The 25,946-nt window shown below is 41.1% G+C and overlaps 1 protein-coding gene across 11 annotated transcripts in view; it reads left to right on the forward strand.

The window, feature by feature from the left end:
* Positions 1-25,946, forward strand: part of PDE10A (phosphodiesterase 10A) — a 645,525-nt gene that overhangs the window by 595,067 nt on the left and 24,512 nt on the right. For all 11 annotated transcript variants that reach the window (XM_089332463.1, XM_070073294.2, XM_089332462.1 and 8 more), the window contains one exon: positions 9,747-9,919. In XM_089332463.1, coding sequence (XP_089188589.1) covers positions 9,747-9,919 — 173 coding nt within the window. The remainder of the gene's footprint in view (positions 1-9,746; positions 9,920-25,946) is intronic.

Genomic DNA, 25,946 nt, shown 5'->3' on the forward strand with positions numbered 1-25,946 from the left:
AGTAAGATCAGGACAAGAGTGGCTAGGAGAGGATAAACCTGCATTCTTATCTTTTGCTGGGCTTCCTGTTACCTCCTCCTACTGAGAAACAGGAGACTGCTTTGCTGGTGATAGGGGCCATTGCTGTGTGGAGGCCATGGTGGACATTCGGAAAACTCCCACTGGAGGTGGTGCCCAGTGCCAAACCGGGCCCTGTGCCCACTAGAGCTTTCCAAATTCTGTGAAGCTCTTCCCCCACACAGTCTTCATCATACCGCATCTGTGGGTCCATGAAGGTAGAACCTACCTGTAAGAGAATTGCGAGGGGGAGAGCAATGTAGTCAGAGTTGGAGACCAGAAACTGATGAGTCGCTGTTGGGGACAGTGAGTAGATACAGCCTGTTGGATAAAGGGTCCTTGGCTGAGCAGTGGGGAGTGGAAAGACAGCGCGGACAGTGGCATCCATGGCAGCAGGTAAGCTTCATTTTCCAACCCAAAACATAGCCACATAGTTTTAGTAATTATGATAGTACCGTTATTGTTAGAATACTGTATCAATTCATTCTTTTTCCTAATGAAATGTTAATGATTGTTTTAAACATTGAAGCCATACTTTTTCTATATTTTGCCTCTTGAGAATACCCATCTTCAGTACTAAATAGTCAAAATTTTATAAAACAGACTGCTTAGGATTGATTAGTCTCATTATTATAAATGTTCTTAATATACTGTTAATCTGGAATTATCTGGTTTTTCTTAAAATACGTGATGAGAGTTCAGAAAGTTATCTTTACAGCAAACACTGTGACATCATGTTTTTTTCATTACTTATTTTGCAGTACATTTTTTCTGAGTCAACAGCAGAGTTCTTTCAATTCATCTTAACCAGGTAGAATTTACTGTTGTCTGCTGCAGTCATAGAACATGGGTGCTCTTTTATTCCTCCCTACCTTTAGTATCATCTAAAATGTGGTGGTGGGCTGACCTGACGCCGTCCTTCCTGAAGAAGTGTTCTGAATAGACGTGCCTTTGGCAGTCAGGTTCATGTCTGCAGAGTCTGGTTTGTTGGTTTGTTCAGTCGTCCTTCACTCTCTCACACAACTCTACCTGGAGAAGTGACACTGGTATGTTATTAGTAGCATCACATTTTATCAGGTATCAGGTGCATACTGTGAACCCCAAACTGAAGTATTTTTACATTTCATTTTTTAATAGTATCCTTAGGAGATTGCTAGTATTCATCTACTTTTTACAATAAGAGGAATATGTATGGGACAGATTAATTAGCTTATCCATTTCTCACATAGTAAGTGGTGGGACAAGATTTAAAATTAAAATAGTCTGATTCCAAAACCTGTGTTCTTAGTTACAATTCTGTAATGCTGTTGAATGTGGTTTGATGCACTAGATGCTTTCCCAGGCCATAGCAGAGAGCTGGATCGGAAGTGGAGCAGCCAGGACTCGAGCCCCCGCCCATATGGGACGCCAGCACTGCAGGTGACGGCTTTACCTGCTACACCACAGCGCCGGCCCCAGTGTATGTCTTTAGAGGCACTGTGAGTGTTCAGTGTGACTAGTTGCATCATTGACTTGTTTCTTCCCTGAGCCCCTGAATAATTCAAAATATACCATGGCTTCCTAGCATAGGAATTTCCTACTCATTTGGGGCAGGATTGCTAGGCACGCAGGTATGCAAATCTGAACTTCAAGGTCCTTCTGTAAGAATTTCTTTTATATGGAGCTTAGCAGCAGAGGGCTTTGGGGAAATTATGATTGACGGTATTTTTTAAAAACTTTCTAAGGAAAGGATCAGTCTCCCTGCCTTGGTTCTTGCCTGTACCTCCAATTCATGCAGAGCAATGGTTCTACAACAGAACCCTTGTCGTATCACCACCACCTCACTTAAAATCATCAAGGGCTCCTTATTACTTTCAAGATAATCAGTTCCCGACTGAGGCCTTCTTATAGCTCTTTGTAATCTTTACAATTTTCCTATTGTGCGTACTTCATTTCTGTGGAATTCTCGGCTGTAATCTCTGTGGTCTCAGCTACCCCGTTTCTCTTGCTGCTCCTTCTGCATAGACTGCTCCTCTGACTTCTGAGGCCCTTCAGAATCAACCAGCAAAACCTCCCTCCTGTATTCTTCCATAGTTTATTATTTTACTCAATCACAAAAGCCATTCCACTCAGTTTTTATATGATATTACTTTTTAAAAACTTTTATTTAAGTTATACAAGTTTCATGTATTTCATATTACAGTTAGCAACACGATTTCACTTCTCCCCCAACCTCCCTCCCACCCACACTCCAACCCTTCCTCCTCCTCCTCCCTCATGAATTCCCACTCTTAACTTTTTACAAAGATCTGTCTTCAGTTTACTTAATGATCGTATAGTTAACCCTACACTAAGTAAAAGAATTCAACAAATAGTGTTAAGAGAAAAAAATAATCACTGTTCCTCAACAGAAGAGACAAGACCTATAAACAATCATCAAGTCTCCAAATGTCTATTTCACTCCAATTCATTACATTTCAGGTACTCTATTAGTTACCTCGAATCAGGGAAAACATAAGATCTGTTTTTAGGGACTGGCTTATTTCACTAAGTATAATGGTTTCCATTTGCATCCATATTGTTGCAAAAGACAGGATGTTTTTATAGCTGAGTAGTATTCCATAGTGTATATATACCATAATTTTTCATCCAGTCAGCAGCTGATAGACATCTGGATTGATTCCATATCTTACCTGTTGTGAATTGTGCTGCAGTGAACATAGGGATGCAGATATCTATTTCATATACTGATTTTTTTTTGGTTTGGGTAAATTCCCAGGAGTGGGATGGCTGGGTCATATGGCAGATCCAATCTGAGATTTCTGAGGTATTTCCATATTCTCTTCCACAGTGGTTGCACCAGCTTGCATTCCAACCAACAGTGGACCAGGGCACCTTTTTCCCATATCCTCGCTAGCATTTGTCATTTGTTGATTTTTGTATGAGAGCCATTCTGACTGCAGTGAGGTGAAACCTCACTGTGGTTTTCATTTGTGTTTCCCTGATGGCTATGATTCTGAGCATTTTTTTCAAGTGTCTGTTGGCCATTTGGTTTCCTCTCTTGAAAAATGCCTGTTCAAATCTTTTTGCTTATTTCTTAACCAGAATGTTTTGTTGTTGTTGAATTTCTTAAGGTCTTTATAGGTTCTGGATGTTAACCCTTTACCAGTTGTGTAATTTGCAGAATGTTTTCTCCTGTTAGATCAGTTTCCTCTTCACTTTGCTGAATGTTTCTTTTGCAGTGCAGAAGCTTTTCAGCTTGGTGTAATCCCATTTGTCAATTGTGGTTTGACTGCCTGTGCTCCTGAGGTCTTTTCCAATAAGTTTTTGCCTGTGCCAATGTTTTGCAGAGTTTCCTCAATGTTCTCTAGTAATTTGATAGTATTGGGTCATGGATTTAGGTCTTTGATCCGTTTTGAGTAGGTTTATGTATAAGGTGTAAGGGAAGGATCTAGTTTCATACCTCTGCATGTGGACATCCAGTTTCCCCAGCACCAAACTGTCCTTGTTCAAGGGATTGACTTTAGCCCCATTGTCAAAGATAAGTTGATTGTAGATGTGTGGGTGGATTGCTGGAGTCTCTGTTGTTTTTTGTTGGTCTACACATCTGTTTCCATGCCAGTACCAGGCATTTTGATTATAACTGCCCTGTGGTATGTCTTAAAATCAGGTATCCTTGTTGGCCTTCCTGCTTTGTTTTTGTTGCATAAGGTTGCTTTTAGCTATTTGGAGTCTTGTGTTTCCATATGAATTTTAGCATCATTTAAAGAACTAAGTCCAATTCTCAAGTTACTCAAAACAGTTGAAAGGGGGTACCCTCCCAAATTCCTTTTATGAAGCCTGCATCACCTTAATGCCTAACCCAGAAAAAGATACAACAGAAAATGAAAACTACAGACCAATTTCCCTGATGAAATAGATGCAAAAATCCTGAACAAAATATTAACTAAGCAAATCCAAAAACACATCAGAAATATAGTTCACCCTATCTCTTCCACTAAACTGTGAACTCCTTAAAAATGAACTTATGGGTGGCTGTGTGGCATGGTAGTTAGGACACTGCTTGGGATGCCCTCATTGCACATTAGAGTGCCTGGGTTTGAATCCTGGTTCTGCATCCAATTCCAACTTCCTGTTGAGGCACAACACGGAAGGCAGCAGGTCGTGGCTCAACGGGTTGGGTCCCTAAACCATGTGGGAGGCCTGGATTCAGTGCCAGCTCCTGTTGTGGCCTGTTTCATCCAGGCTGCTGTGTTTTGGGGGAAGTAAATCAGAGGATGGCAGACCTCTGTCTTTCTTTGCCTTTCAAATAAATTTATATTTACTTCTGACTTTAGATTTACTCAGTGCTAAACTAATGCATTTATACAAAGTAGAACACATGAGCTAGGTACCTGCTGAACAGATGAAGATAGTGTGGTGTGTTGTAAAGCGAGAGAGTGCTGTGGTAAGAAAGTTGCAGTTCCCAGATGTTCCTGCAGTGGACAGGATGTGAAGACCCACAGAGGCGTCATATTTTGTCGTTCCCCCTCTTCGTGGAGGAACGACACAGGACCCTGCGCTGTTCTTTTGTCTGCTCGGCCCTCCCCGGGTTTGCTGCTGGTTCTTCCCGGGTTGGCTACTATCCCTTCCACCTCCGTGGAAGGGCAGTTCCCCCTGGCCACATTCCCCACTTCCGCAGGGGAGCGGCACACCGCCGGCCGGCTTTTCTCGGGGGCTGCACAGGTGTTCCTTCAGCTAGATGTTCCCCATAGATGTTCCCCATAGATGTTCCTGGTGCATGCCGTCTCTCTCCTCCTTTATAGTCCTCCTCCGCCAATCCCAACTCGGCTGCCCACACGCCGAGTACGCTGCTTTCCAATCAGGAGCAAGTCCTACAGTTTATTGGCTGAACTGGAGGCAGCTGTGCGGAAGCTGTTTACTTCTCTCCCAGCGCCATATTGTGGGAGAGCAGATGCATAGAATAAGTCTTAATTCCAGTAACTCAGTCCAGTCCGATTTGCTCCCCACAGATCCCCCTTTCTTTTTATTTTTGGCGTTGATACGCGCCTGTCTTCGGTTGTGAGGAGGTTATTAGGCGCTGATGCGTGCCTGTGTTCGGTGCCCTGCAGCGCATGCTCTGCTCTGCCCGCAGGGGCTTACAAGCCCTAACAATCAGGCAAACCGAATCCAAGCCTTCTCATTGCCGTATTGTAGGGGAGACTTATTAGTGTTGGTTCGTGCCTATCTTCGGTGACCTGCAGCTCATACTCTGGTCGAGCTGCTTGCTGGCGCTTACCGCCTTAATCAGGCAGACCGAATCCAAGCTTTCTCATTGTTGTATTGTGGGGAGGCCTTACTGATGTTAATTCGTGCCTGTCTTCGGTGACCTGCGGCGCATAAGCTGCTAGCCGCCGCAGGTGCTCATCGCCTCACTTAATCAGGCAGACCGAATCCAAGCTCTCTCACTGCCATGTTGAGGGGAGGCCTTTCTATTTCTCTATCTCCGGGCATTCCTACTTCTCCCATTTTACTTCTATCTTCCAGCATTCCTATTTCTCTCACTTTACTTCTAAAACTTCTGTTTCTCTTATCCCCGCAGCTTCCCGGCGCCTCGCCCTGCCGGCAGGCTCCGCCCCGAGGCTATTTCTCCGCGGCTTTCCGGCTGAGCCGCTTCAGCCCGCTTTGCGCGCACACTCCGCAGTCTCGCACTTAACCCTTTCACGTCTGAACCACGGCCTCGCGCCAGCCCCGTTCCCTATCTATTCACGCCCCGTGCTTTCTCTGCACGCGGCGGCTTCCGCGAGTCACACAGCGTAGCTTGCATCTCCACCACTAGCATTCAATCCAAGTTCCCTGGGCTAGCCTGGAGAATTCAACCCAGCATACGTCTCCGCCCCGCGATTTGGCTTCCCGTCCTTTGCTCCCCGGGCTAATCAGACGGATCCCAATCTGGCTTACGTTTCAGCTTCTGGTTTCAACTTTTTGCCCCTTATTCCCAGGCTAACTTGAGAATCCCAAAGTGGCTTTCGTTTCCGCCTTGGCCTGCCCCCCGCGGCTTCAATTTCCCTAACATTTTTCTCTACCCGGTATGTTTCTCCAAACTTTCCTCCAACGGTATTCCTCCCTCATTTCTCCTGGCCTCTCCCCACAGTCCGCATCCGAGTCTGTTTGTTCTAGCTTTCACTTTCGCTTTCGACCTTAGAGATTTCTCCCAGCTTCCCCCCGTAGTCCGTATCTGAGTCTATGCCTAGGCTTTCCATAGCTTCTTCCGGCACCTTTTTCGGCCGGCTTTTCCCTAGGCTGTTTGCTAGTCTCTCTCTCCGGTATTTTCCCAGTTCTTCCTGTTTCTTCCCTCCTAAGTTTGCTATTCGTCCTAGGTTTCCTATCCGAGTCACGGCACCATTATGTCGTTCCCCCTCTTCGTGGAGGAACGACACAGGACCCTGCGCTGTTCTTTCTGTCTGCTCGGCCCTCCCCGGGTTTGCTGCTGGTTCTTCCCGGGTTGGCTACTATCCCTTCCACCTCCGTGGAAGGGCAGTTCCCCCTGGCCACATTCCCCACTTCCGCAGGGGAGCGGCACACCGCCGGCCGGCTTTTCTCGGGGGCTGCACAGGTGTTCCTTCAGCTAGATGTTCCCCATAGATGTTCCCCATAGATGTTCCTGGTGCATGCCGTCTCTCTCCTCCTTTATAGTCCTCCTCCGCCAATCCCAACTCGGCTGCCCACACGCCGAGTACGCTGCTTTCCAATCAGGAGCAAGTCCTACAGTTTATTGGCTGAACTGGAGGCAGCTGTGCAGAAGCTGTTTACTTCTCTCCCAGCGCCATATTGTGGGAGAGCAGATGCATAGAATAAGTCTTAATTCCAGTAACTCAGTCCAGTCCGGATTGCTCCCCACAATATTTAAGGGCTGGAAGTAGCCTTAAAGATAGCTGGTCAGTGAGCCTCGCATGAGAGCCAGGTCAGGACCAGAGCCAGTCCCTCCATGGTACACATGATGGCGGGTCTCATAAGCTCTCAGCTGCTTAGAGTATCAACAAACAGAGCCACTCACATGTTTTAATAGAGATAAAAGTTGTATGCCATTCAGTTATAGAACCATTATAGAAACATTCTCAGTGTAAAACCTCTGTTGTCTCATGCTTGATTTATGCAAAGTTGGATCAACTTGAATTAACTTAGAATAGTTAATTCTGGAATAGAACCTGTACTAGACTGATCTATATGATGCTTATTAAAATATCATATGACTTTGTGGGGTGTAGCACGTCTTTACTTATGTGAAGTTGGAGCCTTAAGGAAGGACTAAAGCTGTTTGCTTGTCTGGGGTGCTTGGTTGCTATTATCCCTTCCTGATTTTCTTTTGTTTTGGTAGGAGCAAAGTGCTAGATTTCCTTAAAAAGGATGGGGCACTTGTTATTTGTTGATTTATTCATTCATTTCTTTTACTCTTGCACAGTATAAAGGAGGCAGTACAAGGGTCCTGGTGACAGCTTTTCATTATAAAGGCTCTCTACTGATATTTTTATTTTTCAGCTACTTTCCTTTAATTTTGAAAAGCAATAAAAGAAGTAATGAATCTGAAATTGCTGGCAGGATATACAGATTCTTTAAAATGGATCTTAGTTTGTTGTGAATCAGGAAGACATTGAAAATCAGATGAAAACATGAGCTTACAGATGAACAAGTCAGTATATTATGTAGAATTATGTAGTAAGCTCCTGGCTCTGTGGTTCCCCTGAAGAATGTATAGAACTCAAACAAGGAAGTCTCTGTTTCAGAGAGGACTGTTTAAAAATTTCAGTAGCATGCTAGAGCAATTTTAAATATTTTAGCTGGTATTGTGGTAAGCGTTCTGTTACTGTGGTAAGCATTAGTGATAGGATAAAGCATTAATATATATCCTGAAGCATAAAAATGTTACCAGCTGTGATTCCCCTCGGATGCCCTGATGATAGCCGATGTGCACATGAGCACACCTCAAACGTGTTCCTATTTGAAAAATGTTTATGAAGTGGAAGATACAGGTCAGAAAGCATTAGATGTTGAGAAAGGCCAATTGCCTCACTTCAGCTCTGATCAAACCAAAGGAAAGCAGAATCCACAGTGTGAATCCGAGCAAGGATTTTTCTTTTTTGCATCTAAAGATGGAGGAGAGTTGAGAGTGAAGTGCCTTGAGAAGTAATCAGGCTGAGCCGCCTACCAGGCTTGAACCCAGCCCCTCGCCTCCCACGGTCATTAGCCAGCCTGGTCAAAGCATTTCACGCATGTTCCAGATGCGGGACATTCGCGTGGTGTGGTGGTTCTTTGTGTCGAGCTGAAGTCAGTACTCACCACGTCTACCCCTTTGGCCCCATCCATGACTTCAAATGAGGCTGCAGTATTTAAAATGGCAAAAAGTGGCCACTTTATATAACAGCTACAGTTTATTTGTAGTCATTGAAACATCGTTAGAATTTCTGCATATACTTCACTCTGGATATATATCAAAGGTTCGTACAGATTTTAATGACGTGTTTGAAAGTACTTTTGTGTAAAGCCTTACTGTTATTGTTGTCAGGAAAACAACAAACTCAAACAGTCCATTTGTTGCATTTATCATTAATTTCAGCATTTTTAAGGCCCTAATAAATGATAAAGATTCCAATGATTGAAAAACCAGTGGTACATGTACAGCTTTATTTCAGAGTAGGAAGTAGACAGTGTCCTGGTGAGGTGTCTGATCTTATAAAAATTCACTTTAGAGGAAATTTGAAGTCTTAATTGCATTTTATCGATCAACAAATGTAGATCGAGAAAAAGTAAAATTGATTAAAAATCAGTTTGATAGCAAGACTATTTACTAGTCATGAAATCATTGAAAAATAATTGATGAGTTCACAAATTAAGTATTTCTTAATTGCCCCAATGTGAAGTTTGCATAAAAACTTTTTAAAAATACCAATCATGGGGAAACCCCTTAACATTCTGTAAGGGAGAAATTATTATAAAAGATTTTAAAACTGTTCACAGGGAGAGGAATAATTTTGACGTACTAGAATCAAAGTGGCCAGTATTTTGGTCTTGTTTAGAGTACAAGCGGCCATTTCCCATCTGCTCTAAGGAAAAAAGAGACGGCGAGCACTTGCCCCTTCAGTGACTCATGTTTATGTAAATATGTTCCTGCCTCTAGAGAGAGTTTCTCAGGTGCCTTCATAAGCATCATGTGATTATTGGTACAACCTGAAGCAGATGAGGGTGAGGAAACCTTTTTAAGGCCTCTAAAGTACAATGTAAAAGTTCCTGAACTTTAATTTTAATTGCTTGAAGACATATTCCAGTCCTTTAACTACTAGAAATTTATGAAAGCTAGATATATTTAGATCACTGGGATTTTCTGGTAGCAAATGAGGTTGCCGTGTGTACCAGAGTTCATTTAAGGGGGGTTTAATTGTCATGGCTCAGCTGTCATAGCCATGCCTGCACTCTGTCCTCAGAGTGTACTTTGAATTAGACTTTGCTTGTAAATAAATCTCGTTTCTTTGCTGACCTTTAAAAAAGAGAGAGAAACCAAAATGCCATTTTATTTACAGTTGTCTCGAACTATCCTCATGTTCCTCCAAAATCTGTCATTAGTACTTCAAATAACATTGACTGACAGTATTGTCTCAAGTAACTGAAGTAGTCCTAGGATCAGAACTTGTGCTTGTTATTGGTGGTTTTTTTTTTTTTTTGTATTTTTTTCCTAGTTGGAAGGGCACAACATCTTCTCCACCCTGAGCTCCAGTGAGTATGAACAGGTGCTTGAGATCATCCGCAAAGCCATCATTGCCACAGACCTTGCTTTGTACTTTGGAAACAGGAAGCAGCTGGAAGAGATGTACCAGACTGGATCGCTAAACCTTAATAACCAATCACATAGGTAAAAATAATTCTTAAAGTTTAGAAGCCCAGAAAGTGTTGTCTATAATTCATTGATTTTTTTAAATGTACTTTGGCATGAATTTATGTTTGGAAACAAAAATGCAAACTTTATTTATTTAGGCTTTATGTGTATTTTGTTTATATTTATTTTGGACATTTTATTTCTTACAGTTGCTGACAGTGTTTTGTGAGGATAATTTAAATGCAATTGGTATTTAAATTAGTCACACTGGAATAGGACTTACAAAGGGAAAGCCTGGCAAATGGTGACCGAGGCGTTCCTCTTCGAGTTTACCTCAGTCCAGGTGTGGTCACTGGCCTCAGAGATGCAAAAGCACATGGAAATGGATCAGTTTTCCAGAATCCAAATCCTGGTAACCAGGCTAATGTGACCGATGTGTAGAAATGGAATTCCAGTCACAAGGATCAGAAAATTGGCATTCTGTGTGGTCAGGGTTATTTTGGGAGCCAGGGAGCAGTGAAAAATGTGTTTCATGAACATGGATTCAGAACACAGAGAATGAGAGTCGCTAAATGATCGAGCCTGACTTGGGAGGTGGATTCAGAACCCTCTCAGGTATGTTCCTTGTGAGTGCGTCCACTCGCTTGTGTTAGCTCAAGGCCAGTGGCTAACCTGCCTTCTCTCCTTGCAGTGTTCGTGTAGTGGCCAGCAGCTTCTGTTTCGGTTCCTGTGCCCCTGTCCACACCACCTCCTTCTTGTGTGATGCTGTCTTTACTTCAGATCTGTGAGCACCCATTACTGGCGCATGCCACCCTTGCTGAATTCAGCTGCTTTGGGTGCTCCTCTGTGATCCATGAGTCCAGATCTCAGCACTTGTTTCCAGGGGTCACTCTGTTTTAAAGTTCCGAGACACAGTTCTCCCAGGTGCCCCCAAAGCAGTTAAGCCAACACCTGGATAGCTCCATCTCATCCAGGAATGCCTGGATTGGCTGTGCTCCAGATTCCAGCACCCTGGGATGTGGCAGGTAACGGCTTCGGAAGTTGGGCTCCTGCCACCCACAGAGGAGACCTGGATCGAGTTTCTGTTACTAAGCTTTTTTTCAGTCAGAGAAAATTAAATATCAAGTACAATTATATTATTTTGATTCTTAATGTACATGTATTGTGTTAGTAATATATTGTGTATACTTATATATCATTACATAATTTTTGAAACTTAATAATTTTAATGATATTTTCAGCAATTTCAAGAGTGTGGATGATTATACAAGAATGAGCAGTATTCTGCTCTTCTGTGCTACAGCACCAGCTGCCTATCTGTGTACTCTCCCTGCCGTCTGTTTCCTGTGTTCTCCCACGGGTGTGCGTGTGCGTGTGCGTGTGTGTGTGTGTGTGTGACAGTATATGGAATAGATACATACACACATTCTTTTTTAATTCTCCTTTTTTTGAAACCAAATGTGGTTATACCAAATCTATTAAGAAGTATATAATTATATAATATAATGTGGAGTACTATAAAAAGGTTTACTTAATTAGCGTTTCCTGTATTGATGACCAGTGTTTCCAGAATTTTGCATGAAAAATAATGCTGCAATGCATTCTTGCTTACATAGCCACAGTTTTACCTATGGATTCTTTAAAAAATGTATAACATTTACTGCTATAAATTTATACACATTATAGACCTTCTGAAAAGACTGTAACATAATGTGAAAAATCTTTTTCATTAAATATGCCAGTCTGTGCTCACTGTTTGGAAGATCATTCCATGTTTAATTACCTTTATAACTTACCTGTATGTATTTGTTTATAACTTTTGCTTATTTTTGTTGAACTCTTTACTTTTAAAAAATCAGTTTGTGTTCACATTTTGGGAAGGATATTAAAATGTTCTGTTATATTACTAATTTCCTTTAGGGTATTTTAAAAATTTTTATTAATTTTCTTTAGAAAACAAATAATTTTAGTGTCCTCAGGTCAAACCTATTATAATTTGTTTTTATCAGATCTCATGGTGATATAAGTAGCATTTCAATTTTTCCTTGTGTATGTTTATAGTTTTATTTTTATATCTTCATTCTTTTAGAGTTAAGTCTATCAGTATGCCTTTTTTATGTAAACTTGGATGATTTTTGGACCTCTTCAGCCATTTATTGCTCATTACCGAATCCTCAAATGTACTCATTTTTTGATTCCTGAACTGTGTTAACTTGTCATACATGCCTGGTAAGATAGTCCTTACCTTTCATTTACTTTTGAAATCTTTCATGGAAATCATCACTTAATAATGTTTTCTAAATTTTCTAAAATGATTTTCAAATAGAGATTTGCACTCATACCCACTACCTAGTTTCAGGGATTAAGATTTTGCTATGGTTTTCTGTCTCTTTCTTCTGTTCTGTACTAGTTTGAAGTACACTATAAGCGTCATGACCTTGCACCCCCTTCATCATGAATATTTTAAAAGAATCAACATTGTACTTCAGGTTTTTTATTTCAATCAACAAGAATCAATTTGACTTTTTAAATTATTACTAGTATTTTTGAGACACAGTGAGAGAGCTTCCATCTGCTGTCCACTGTCTCAGCAGAAGCCAGGAGCCAGGAATTCAGTTCGGGTCCCCCATGTGGCTGGCAGGAACCCAAGGGGACCTGAGTTGTCCCCTGCTGCCCTCCAGGGTGCACAGCAGCGAGGTGGAATTGGGAATGGAAGGAGAACTGACACCCAGCACTCTATAGGAAATGTGGGCTTCTTGGACTGGGTCTTGTCTACTAGGGCAAATACCTACCCCCACACTGACATTTTAATTGTATTTACTTATTCATTTGAAAATGAAAGAATAGCATCTTCTTGTATAAAACATGGTATGATTGGTCGTGAATGAAATTTGTAGTTTATTTTAATCCATCCAACAGCATTTTTCATAAAAATATCACTTCTTTATAAATTTCTATCCCTTACAAATGTATTTTCCCATTTCTAACTAGAAATCCAGTTTCCAGTAAAGATAAAGCTAGAGATTTTTCATATATTGTCATTTTTGCCATGTGTGTTTTGAAACTTTGTTATTGGATGCTTATACATTTACATCTGCTATCTCTTCTCAAGGCTTTACTTTCTCATCAAAATGAAACTTAATATTTTTTTCTGTTAATAGTTCTAAGTTTGCTGTGTCAATTTATGTTCAGAGAAATCATGTTTATCATTGCCTAGTGGCTTTATTTTCTCTTTGACCTTTTGTTCTGTATTTTTGCATTCTCCCTTTCTTTTTTTAAACTTTTATTTAGCAAATATAAATTTCCAAAGTACAGTTTATGGATTACAATGGCTTTTCCCCCCATAACTTCCCTCCCACCCGCAACCCTCCCATCTCCCGCTCCCTCTCCCCTTCCATTCACATCAAGATTCATTTTCAATTCTCTTTATATACAGAAGATCAATTTAGTATATATTAAGTAAAGATTTCATCAGTTTGCACCCACACAGAAACACGAAGTGTAAAATACTGTTTCAGTACTAGTTATAGCATTAATCCACATTGAACTACACATTAAGGACAGAGATCCTACATGAGGAGTAAGTACACAGTGACTCCTGTTGTTGACTTAATAATTTGACACTCTTGTTTGAGGCATCACCAATCTCCCTAGGCTCTAGTCATGAGTTGCCAAGGCCATGGAAGCCCCCTGAGCTCGCCGACTTTGATCTTATTTCGACAAGGCCATAGTCAATGTGGAAGTTCTCTTCTCCCTTCAGAGAAAGGTACCTCCTTCTTTGATGGCCCATTCTTTCTGCTGGGATCTCGCTCCCAGAGATTGTTCATTTAGGTGGTTGGTTTTTTTTGTTTCTTTGTTTTTGCCAGAGTGTCTTGGCTTTCTATACCTAAAATACTCTCATGGGCTCTTCAGCCAGATCCGAATGCCTTAAGGGCTGATTCTGAAGCCAGAGTGCTCTTTAGGACATCTGCCATTCTATGGGTCTGCTGTGTATCAACTTCCCATGTTGGATCGTTCTCTCCCTTTTTTTTCTGTTAGTTAGTATTAGCAGACACTAGTCTTGTTTGTGTGATCCCTTTGACTCTTAGACCTATCAGTGTGATCAATTGTGAACTGAAATTGATCACTTGGACTAGTGAGATGGCATTGGTACATGCCACCTTGATGGGATTGAATTGGAATCCCCTGGCACATTTCTAACTCCACCACTTGGGGCAAGTCCGATTGAGCATGTCCCAAATTGTACATCTCCTCCCTCTCTTATTCCCACTCTTATATTTAACAGATATCACTTTTCAGTTAATTTAAACACCTAAGAATATATGTGTGTTAATTACAGAGTTCAACCAATAGTATTAAGTAGAACAAAAAAAATACTAAAAGGGATAAAGTATTAAATTGTACATCAACAGTGATGACAAGGGCTGATCAAGTCACTGTTTCTCATAGTGTCCATTTAACTTCAACATGTTTCCTTTTTGGTGCTCAGTTAGTTGTCACCAATCAGGGAGAACATATGATATTTGTCCCTTTGGGACTGGCCTAATTCACTCAGCATGATGTTTTCCAGATTCCTCCATTTTGTTGCAAATGACCACATTTCATTGTTTTTTACTGCTGTATAGTATTCTGTAGAGTACATGTTCCATAATTTCTTTATCCGGTCTACTGTTAATGGACATTTGGGTTGATTCCAGGTCTTAGCTATTGTGAATTGAGCTACAATAAACACTGAGGTATAGACCGCTTTTTTGTTTGCCAGTTTAATTTCCTTTGGGTAAATTCCAAGAGGTGGGATGGCTGGGTTGAATGGTAGGGCTATATTCAGGTTTCTGAGGAATCTCTAAACCAACTTCCATAGTGGCTTAACCAGTTTGCATTCCCACCAACAGTGGGTTAGTGTCCCTTTTCCCCACATCCTCGCCAGCATCTGTTGTTAGTTGATTTCCGTATGTGAGCCATTTTCACCAGGGTGAGGTGAAACCTCATTGTGGTTTTGATTTGCATTTCCCTGATTGCTAGTGATCTTGAACATTTTTTTCATGTGCCTGTTGGCCATTTGGATTTCCTCTTTTGAAAAATGTCTATTGAGGTCCTTGGCCCATCTCTTAAGTGGGTTGTTTTTTTTGATGTTGTGGAGTTTCTTGATCTCTCTGTAGATTCTGGTTGTTAATCCTTTATCTGTTGCATAGTTTACAAATATTTTTTCCCATTCTGTTGGTTGCCTCTTCACTTTCCTGACTGTTTCTTTCTCCCTTTCTTTTAATTCAATGTATACTTTCAGTGTTCTGTTCTATATCCTCTTCTGTCTTTTATTTTTTTTCCCTCTTTATATTTTCAGGTGATTTCTCCTTGGTTAGATTATACTTTTTTACCAGCACACTTTGTGGTAAGGTTAATTTCTACGCTATGTAAAAATCATAAACATGAAAAAATCATTAAAAATTCTTTTTTAAAAGATTTTATTGATTTTATTTGACAGTGAGAGGGAGAGACAGAGAGAAAGGTCTTCCTTCCATTGGTTCACTCCCCAAATGGCCGCAATGGCTAGTGCTGTGCTGATCCGAAGCCAGGAGTCAGGAGCATCTTCCTGGTCTCCCACATGGGTGCAGGGGCCCAAGCACTTGGGCCATCTTCTACTGCTTTCCTAGACCATATCAGAGAGCTGGACTGGAAGTAGAGCAGCGAGGACTAGAACGTGTGCCTACATGGGATCCTGCACCAAGGGCAGAGGATTAACCTACTGTGCTACGGCGCCAGCCCCCGGAATTCCTTTTATAACCCCTTTTCCTTTTCATCTATTGTTATAAAACTACTACATACAAGGGTAGTTTGAAAAGTTAATGTAAATTGAGTTAAATGGTATGTTTATTTTGGCAGGAAACATTTTTGAAATTCCTGCTTAGATTTTCATAACATGCCTTTTTCTTAATTTTTGAAGACCCCTTATATGCATTGATTTCCAATGCACCAAAGTAAACGTACTTTTTAATCGTATTTGCCATGAACTTTTGAAGTACCCACTTGCTGATGTTTTAAGGTAGTTGATTAATGAAGATGTGTGCAAACTGGTGTTCAGTGTTTTCCTGCAAACATCCCATGTTCCATGTTTCTCATCCATTCAGGCAGATCCACCTTTCCATCTCGTGCGCTTTCACCTCAGCCCAAACAACTTCAGCTAACATTTCTTAAAGTGTGTTGGTGACAGGTTCTCGTCATCTTCTTTTTTAAAAACATGTAAGTGCTGTTAGTTGGCCTTACTTTGGAAAGCTCCATCTGCTGAGTGTGGAGCTGCAAGCCGGCAGGGTTCCTGAGTGCTGCTTCACTGTGTTCTGGCCTCTGCCTCTGTGTCCCGGAGGAGACCGCAGCAGGCATCGTCCCCAGGCCCTCCTGCACCGCCCCTGACAGTTTCCTCCACTGTCTCACCAGTTTATCTTCCTTGGAGGCCTCTGAGGTCCCTGCAGGTGTGGGCTGCTAATCCCAGGAAAGTTTAGGAAAGTTTTAACCATTATTTGTTTCAAAGTTTTTTTCTGTTTCCCATAGTGTCCCTTTCACTTCAACAAGTTTCCTTTTTGGTGTTCAGTCAGTTGTCACCGATCAGGGAGAACATATGGTATTTGTCCCTTTGGGACTGGCTTATTTCACTCAGCATGATGTGTTCCAGATTCCTCCATTTTGTTGCAAATGACTGGATTTCATTGTTTCTTACTGCAGTATAGTATTCTAAAGAGTACATATCCCATAATTTCTTTATCCAGTCTACCGTTGATGGGCATTTAGGTTGGTTCCAGGTCTTAGCTATTGTGAATTGTGCTGCAATAAACATTAGGCTGCAGACCGCTTTTTTGTTTGCCAATTTAAATTCCTTTGGGTAAATTCCAAGGAGTGGGATGGCTGGGTCGAACGGTAGGGTTATCTTCAGGTTTCTGAGGAATCTCCAGACTGATTTCCATAGTGGCTTGACCAGTTTGCATTCCCACCAACAGTGGGTTAGTGTCCCTTTTTCCCCACATCCTCGCCAGCATCTGTTGTTGGTAGATTTCTGAATGTGAGCCATTCTAACCGGGGTGAGGTGGAACCTCATTGTGGTTTTGATTTGCATTTCTCTGATTGCTAATGACCTTGAACATTTTTTCATGTGCCTGTTGGCCATTTGGATTTCCTCTTTTGAAAAATGTCTATTGAGGTCCTTGGCCCATCTCTTAATTGGGTTGTTGGTTTTGTTTTTGTGGAGTTTCTTGATCTCTTTGTAGATTCTGGTTATTAACCCTTTATCTGTTGCATAGTTTGCAAATATTTTTTCCCATTCTGACGGTTGTCTCTTCACTCTCCTGACTGTTTCTTTTGCAGTACAGAAACTTCTCAATTTGATGCAATCCCAATAGTTAATTTTGGCTTTGACTGCCTGTGCCTCCCGGGTCTTTTCCAGAAACTCTTTGCCTGTGCCAATATCTTGAAGGGTTTCTCCAATGTTCTCTAGTAACTTGATGGTGTCAGGTCGTAGATTTAGGTCTTTAATCCATGTTGAGTGGAAACATAAGAGTAGGAATAAGAGAGGGAAGAGATATATAATTTGGGACATGCTCAAGCTGACTTGCCCCAAATGGTAGAGTTAGAAACATACCAGGGGACTCCAATTCAATCCCATCAAGGTGGCATGTACCAATGCCATCTCACTAGTCCAAGTGATCAATTTCAGTTCGCAATTGATCATAATGAAAGGACTAAGAGTCAAAGGGAGCACATAAGCAAGTCTAGTACCTGCTAACACTAACCGATAGAATAAATAAAGGGGAGAGTGATCCAACATGGGAAGTGAGATACTCAGCAGACTCATAGAATGGAAGATGTCCTAAATAGCACTCTGGCCTCAGAATCAGCCCTAAAGGCATTCAGATCTGGCTGAAAAGCCCATGAGAGTATTTCAGGCATGGAAAGCCAAGACACTCTGGCAAAAGATCTCTGTGAGTGAGATCACAGTGGAAAGAACAGGTCTTCAAAGAAGGAGGTACCTTTCTCTGAAGGGAGGAGAGAACCTCCACTTTGACTATGACCTTGTCTAAACAAGATAAGAGTCGGAGAACTCAAGGGGCTTCCATAGCCTTGGAAACTCATGACTGGAGCATAGGGAGATTACTGATGCCATAGACAGGAGTGTCAATTGGTAAAGTCAACAACAGGAGTCACTGTGCACTTACTCCTCATGTAGGATCTCTGTCCTTAATGTGCTGTGCATTGAGATTTAATGCTATAACGAGTACTCAAATAATATATTTCACTTTGTGTTTCTATGGGGGTGCAAACTGTTGAAATCTTTACTTAATTCATACTAAACTGATCCTCTGTAAAAAAAAAAAAAAAAAAAAAAAAAAAAAAAAAAAAAAAAAGAAAAGAAAAGAAAAGAAACTATCAACTCCCAACTTGACTCTCAGTGGGATTAAACATGACAATAGGTCTGATCTGATTTCATCATCATTAAAAAAAATCATCTATTATTTTTCACTTTATGTTTCTGTGTGGGAGCAAACTGTTGAAATCCTTACTTAATGTATACTAAGCTGATCTTCTGTATATTAAGATAATCGAAAATGAATCTTGATGTGAATGGAAGGGGAGAGGGAGTGGGAAAGGGGAGGGTTGTGGGTGGGAGGGACGGTATGGGGGAGAAGCCATAGTAATCCATTATTCGTACTTTGGAAACGTATATTCATTAAATAAAAGTTAAAAAAAAAAAAAAGTTTTTTTCTGTTACTTTATGTGCCTTTTCTTCCTGGATTGTAATTAATACGTATTAGACCACTGAATGACTCGTGGCAGTTTACTGGGGATCTGTGTCATTTGTTCAGCCTTTGTCTCTCTGTGCCTCACTTTGGATTATTGCTGTGTGATCTAATTTCCCCGGTCATAATACCCTATGCAGTCTTGTTTTCAATCCCATGCCTTAATACTGTCTTCAGTTGTGAGCTTCCTACTAGGCTGTGTGTGTGGAGGAGGTCTTTTTTTTTTTTCTTTTCAACGGTTATTTAATAAATATAAATTTCCAAAGTACAACTTTTGAATTATAGCAGATTTTCCTCCTATAACCTCCCTCCCACCTACAACCATCCATCTCCCACTCCCTCTCCCATCCCATTCTTCATCATGATTCATTTTCAATTATCTTTATATATAGAAGATCAACTTAGTATATACTAAGTAAAGATTTCAACAGACTGCACCCACAGAAACACACAAAGTATACAGTACTGTTTGAGTAGTAGTTTTACCGTTAATTCACATAGTACAACACATTAAGGGCAGAGGTCCTACATGGGGAGCAGGTGCACAGTGACTCCTGTTGTTGATTTAACAATTTACACTCTTATTTATGACGTCAGTAATCACCCAAGGAACTTGTCATGAGCTGCCAAGGCTATGGAGGCCTCTTGAGTTCACCAACTCCGATCTTATTTAGACAAGGCCATAGTCAAAGTGGAAGTTCTCTCCTCCCTTCAGAGAAAGGTACCTCCTTCTTTTCCGCTGGGATCTCACTCACGGGATTTTTCATTTAGGTCATTTGTGTGTGTGTGTGTGTGTGTGTTGTTTGTTTGTTTGTTTTTGCCAGAGTGTCTTGGCTTTCCATGCCTGTAAATTCTTTTTAGCCATATCCGAATGCCTTAAGGGCTTTTGCCATTCTATGAGTCTGCTGTGTATCCTGCTTCCCATGTAGGATCATTCTCTCCTTTTTAATTCTATCAATTATTTGCAGGCACTGGTCTTATTTATGTAATCCCTTTGACACTTAATCCTATCTTTTTGATCAATTATGAACTTAAACTGATCACTTTAGCAAGTAGGATGGCATTGGTACATGCCACCTTGATGAGACTGAATTGGAATCCCCTGGTACATTTCTAGCTCTACCATGAGGGGTAAGTCCGAGTGAGTATGTGCCGAACTGTACATCTCCTCACTCTCTTATTCCCACTCTTATATTTAACAGGGATCACTTTTCAGTTTCATTTAAATGACTACGAATAATTGTGTGTTAATTAAAGAGTTCAACCAATGGTATTAAGTAGAACAAAAAAAAAAAAAAGAGCACTAAAAAGAATAAAATAGTAAGTTGTTCCTTGACAGACAACTTATATTTGATCAAGGATCCAAAACCAATCCCTGGAGCAAGGACAGTCTATTCAACAAATGGTGCTGGGAAAACTGGATCTCCACATACAGAAGCACGAAGCAAGACCCCTACCTTACACCCTACACAAAAATCCACTCAACATGGATTAAAGATCTAAATCTATGACCTGACACCATCAAATTATTAGAGAACATTGAAGAAACCCTGCATGATATAGGCACAGGCAAAGACTTCTTGGAAAAGACTCCGAAGGCACGGGCAGTCAAAGCCAAATTGGGATTCTGCTGTGCATCCTGCTTCCCATGTTGGATCATTCGAGTTCAACGGCAGATGTCCTAAACAGCACTCTGGCCTTGGAATCAGCCCTTAAGGCATTCGGATCTGGCTGAAGAGCCCATGAGAATATTTTAGGCATGGAAAGCCAAGACACTCTGGCAAAAACAAACAAAGAAACAAAAAAAAACCAACCACCTAAATGAACAATCTCTGGGAGCGAGATCCCAGCAGAAAGAATGGGCCATCAAAGGAGGAGGTTCCTTTCTCTGAAGGGAGGAGAGAACTTCCACTTTGACTATGACCCTGTCTGAATAAGATCGAAGTCGGCGAACTCAAAAGGCTTCCATAGCCTTGGCAACTCATGACAAGAGCCTAGGGAGATTACTGACCCCATAAACAAGAGTGTCAAATTGTTAAGTCAACAACAGGAGTCACTGTGTACTTACTCCTCATGTGGGGTCTGTCCTTAATGTGTAGTTCAATGTGAATTAATGCTATAACTAGTACTGAAACAGTATTTTACACTTCGTGTTTCTGTGTGGGTGCAAACTGATGAAATCTTTACTTAATATATACTAAATTGATCTTCTGTATATAAAGAGAATTGAAAATGAATCTTGATGTGAATGGAAGGGGAGAGGGAGTGGGAGATGGGAGGGTTGCTGGTGGGAGGGAAGTTATGGGGGAGTAAAAGCCATTGTAATCTATAAACTGTACTTTGGAAATTTATATTTACTAAATAAAAGTTAAAAAATATAATTGGGATTACATCAAATTGAGAAGTTTCTGTACTGCAAAAGGAACAGTCAGGAAAGTGAAGAGACAACCAACAGATTGGGAAAAAATATTTGTAGACTATGCAACAGATAAAGGATTAACAACCAGAATCTACAAAGAGATCAGAAACTCCACAACAACAAAACAAACAACCCACTTAAGAGATGGGCCAAGGACCTCAATAGACATTTTTCAAAAGAGGAAATCCAAATGGCCAACAGGCACATGAAAAAATGTTCAAGATCACTAGCAATCAGGGAAATGCAAATCAAAACCACAATGAGGTTTCACCTCACCCTGGTGAAAATGGCTCACATTCAGAAATCTACCAACAACAGATGCTGGTGAGGATGTGGGGAAAAGGGACACTAACCCACTGTTGGTGGGAATGCAAACTGGTTAAGCCACTATGGAAGTTGGTTTAGAGATTCCTCAGAAACCTGAATATAGCCCTACCATTCAACCCAGCCATCCCACCTCTTGGAATTTACCCAAAGGAAATTAAATTGGCCAATAAAAGAACTGTCTGCACCTCAGTGTTTATTGTAGCTCAATTCACAATAGCTAAGACCTGGAATCAACCCAAATGTCCATTAACAGTAGACCGGATAAAGAAATTATGGAACATGTACTCTACAGAATACTATACAGCAGTCAAAAACAATGAAATCTGGTCATTTGCAAAAAATGGAGGAATCTGGAAAACATCATGCTGAGTGAAATAAGCCAGTCCCAAAGGGACAAATATATGTTCTCCCTGATTGGTGACAACTAACTGAACACTTAAAAGGAAACCTGTTGAAGTTAAATGGACACTGTAAGAAACAATGACTTAAGGGTGGTCTTTTTAAGATTTTTTTATTTATTTATTTGAAAGTCAAAGTTAGAGAGGAGAGTTCAGAGAGAGCATCTTCCATCTGCTGGTTCACTCCCCAAATAACTGCAACTTGCAGGACAGGGCCAGGCGGAAGCCAGGAGCCAGGAGCCTCTTCCAGGTCTTCCATGTCGGTGGCAGGACCCAAGCACTCGGGCCATCACCACTTTTGGATCTCCCCGGGAGCTGGATCTGAAGTGGAGCTGTCAGGACTGGAACTGGTGCTGTTGCAGACAACTGGGGAGTGAACCAGTGGATAGAAGATCTTTTTCTCCCTCTCTTTCTCTCTGCCTGTCCTCTTTCTGTGTAATCCTGACTTTCAAGTAAGTAAATAAATATTTTTTTAAAAAAGTGTATGGAATCTTTGAAAAACAGAGCATTGTAATGGTATTTTTAATCTGTTTGCATTCCTATGTGTTTCATAACTAGCATGGCTAGAACCTCTAATGCAATGTACCGATTATAAGTACTAGGAGCAGATCTCGATCTTTTCTTGTTCATCATCACCATTAAGTATGATATTAGTGGGTTTATTTTTTGTAAATGGACTTAGCAGGATGAGAAAGTTTCCTTCTGTTCTAAGTTGTTGAGTGTTTTTTCCCCTTCAGTAATGGTGTTACTTTTTTATCCAGTGTTTTTGCTATGTCTGTTGAATTATCAAGTAGTTTTTGTTATTTGTTTTATTAATATGATGCATTACACTAATTGATTTTCAAGTGTGAAACCAACTGTGCATTCTTATGATAAATACTGCTTTACAATGGCATATAATTGTTGTTGCATATAGCTCACACTTGTCTTGATAGTGCTTTTTTGAGTTTCATTTCCATATTCATAAGTCACATTGGTCTGTAGTTTTCCATCTTGTGATTTTGGTCCGGTCTTAGTCACAGGGCAATGCTGGCCCCGTGCAATGTAGTGGGAAGGTTTCTCCTCCATTTTTTTTTGAAGACTTTATAAAGGATTACATTAATTCATCTTTGAATGTTTGATAGAATTAATCAGTAAAGTCTTCAGGCCCTTCTCACACACAGGCTAATTTGTAGCTTCCTGTCTAACACTTCTACTTTCTTATGGTTGATACTTGCTTGATATCCTTTTCTATCTTTTAACTTTCAAGCAGTTTGTGTCTTTGAATCTAAATTATCTCCTTATAGAAGACAGCATACAGTAGGGTCTGTGTTTTAATCCAGTCTGACACACTCTGCCCTTTGGTTGGGTCCTATATCCCTGTTTCTTTGTATAACAAATTAGAAACTAAATATTTTAGACAATACAAGTTGTCTTCAAAAAGTCCATAGGAAATTCATATTTGTAGAAACTTATTCATGGGTTTCAAATTATTTTTGCATGAATAAATTTACCTTTTAATTCTCTTGCTTGTGAACTTTCTGAAATACTCTGGTATATTATAACAATTCTGGGTTGGTTACTCCCCTCTATGACTAGTTATTGTCTTTTGTTTATGTGTTTGGTGACTGGCTGGATTGTTGGTCCTCAGGGGGCGGTGCTTGGCTGTGCCCACAGCTCCCTGGGATGAAGGGTTCCGGAAGGTCTCTTCTGGACTGCAGTAGTTTCAGTAGCTCTTGGCCAGCTGTTTTATGTTTACAGTAGTGCCCAGGGGCAGCAGTTGCCTTCCTGGGGTGTATTCAGTTTGGCTGCTTTCAGAGGATGGTTCCTGAGGGCAGTGATGCGATTTGCTCTGACCACAAGATGGCTCTTCCCACCTGTCTGTTTCTCTTCACCAGACTTTGCCACCTGCAGTTTAGACTACATCTCTAGTGAATCTATTTATGGTTTCCTCATTGCCTTCTCACTGCTCATCCACTGTTTATGAGAGTACCCACAGACAGCTAACATTGGATGTTAACTGATAAATGACTCTAAATATATATATAAATACAAAAATATTAAAGATTTTGTTTATTTGAGAGGTAAAGTTACATACAGAGGGAGAGACTAGAGAAAGGTCTTCTATCCGCTGGCTCAGTTCCAAAATAGCTGCAACAGCTAGAGCTGGTCCAGTCCAAAGCCAGGAGCCAGGAGCTTCTTCTGAGTCTTCCATGCAGGTGCAGGGGCCCAAGGACCTTGACCATCTTCTGTTGCTTTCCCAGGCCATAGCAGAGAGCTGGATGGAAAAAGAAGCAGCCAGGACACGAACCAGCCCCCATATGGGATGCCCACTCAGCAGGTGCAGGCTTAGGCCACAGTGCCACAGCACTGGTCCCAGTGACTATAATATTTGAAAGAAGGGAAACAAATGGGCTGACTTGTACCTGATTTCTTGACAATGGGGTAAGGAAGGGGAGCCAAAGCAGAGCATAATAGAAGTGCTGAGTAGAACACTGGGCATGAAGGAATTACACAGAGGGCTCAGGATTATTTAACAGGTCCTCATGGGTCAGTGCCAGGAGCTGGGTTACTCACACCCAGAATAAGACTGTGTGAGCCCAAGCACCTGGGCCAACAATCCTGACTACAAGGGTTGAGAGTGGCACAGAGGTAGTCAGGATTGCGTGGTGTTTTGGAGCAGACTTCCGTCTCGTCAAGAGTGAGGAGACCTTGTGAACACCACACTCAGGGCACTTGCAATGATACAAGATAGGCAGGCAGCTGGTTTAGGGTCTGCTGAGCTGGAGGGACCGGCAAGCCACTACCACCAACCCCATGTGTAATTCTGTCCCTCTCCTTTCATAACACCCCCTTTCCTGGGATTGATCTGCTTCCTCCAGGACTTACTGGGAAATGCTGTGAAAACACATACATTACACTCTACATGGAATTTTATGGAGGGATCATAAAACTCCCAGGTGGCTTCACGTCTGTAGGGACAACCCCCGCCCCCTGATACAAGGAGGTGCTGGGAGGTGCTCTCTCTCCTGCCACAGTCCACAACTGGAGGAGGTGCTGGGGTGCTCCCTCTCTTTCTGCTTCCCAGCCCTATCTCCTCTGGGATTCTCTATGACTTCATGACAGGTGTCTTTCTGTGTGGGACAACCCATGTCCACATGCGTATGTATGTGTCTTCACTTTCTCACACTATGAATAAATTTACCTGATACATGTCAGCACCTAGAATTCTTATCTTTGTGCGTGACAAGAGCCTGGAATGCAAATCTATGCATCCCACTCCCCACTGCAAGACCTTGGCGTTGTGTGGGCCACACCACAGATGGTCTTCCTGCCCTAAGCCTGAGACCCAGCCTTCCAAGGACAGCTACTGATGAAGTAATTTCCTGGCAGAATAATATTTAAAATGAAGACAACATCTCCACATTCCTGAGGAAGGACTAGTAATATCAGGGGAAGACATAACCGTATCAAATGTACGTGCATCTGATGACAGAGCTTCAGAGATACACACAAAAAATGACAGAACTAGGCAGGAAAGTACATAAATCCAAAATCACAGTTGGGTGGTTTTTTCCCTCTTTAAGTGCTTTATTTATATGAAGAATTACATGAAACTTCAGCAAAGCTAATATTCTAAATGACACTATTAACATGGCCTATTTTGTATTTATAGAACATTACTTCTAAAGAGTGTGCATTCTCTCCAGGTATATACCTTGTGTTTTTACGAGATAAACCATGTTCTGGGAGATAAAATAAATTTTAATAAACTTTAAAAGATTGAAATCATGTGGTGATATTTCTGACCATAATAAATTTAAATGAAAATTACCAATAAGCTATCTTAAAAAGCCCCAACTATTTGGAAATTAAACAGCAAATTTCTGAAAATCCCAAGGGTCAGAGAAGAAATTTTAATGGAAATCAAAGAATATCTCAAGCTGAATGATAATAAAACACAACCGTGCCAGAATTTGTAGGATCAGCTAAAATAATGACAAGGGAATTTATGTCTTTAAATGCCTACATTGATCCGTCATTTCAGATAACACTTGCAGCAGTTGGAAAAAGCAAATTAAAGCCTTTGAGGGAAACAAGCAATCGATGTGGGTGTAGAATAGTAAAACACAAAGCGGGAAAGGACTGGAGAAAGTGGA

This window comes from Oryctolagus cuniculus, chromosome 5, assembly GCF_051225735.1.
Source record: "Oryctolagus cuniculus isolate XC-2025 breed Fujian yellow rabbit chromosome 5, ASM5122573v1, whole genome shotgun sequence".
Lineage (NCBI taxonomy): Eukaryota > Metazoa > Chordata > Mammalia > Lagomorpha > Leporidae > Oryctolagus > Oryctolagus cuniculus.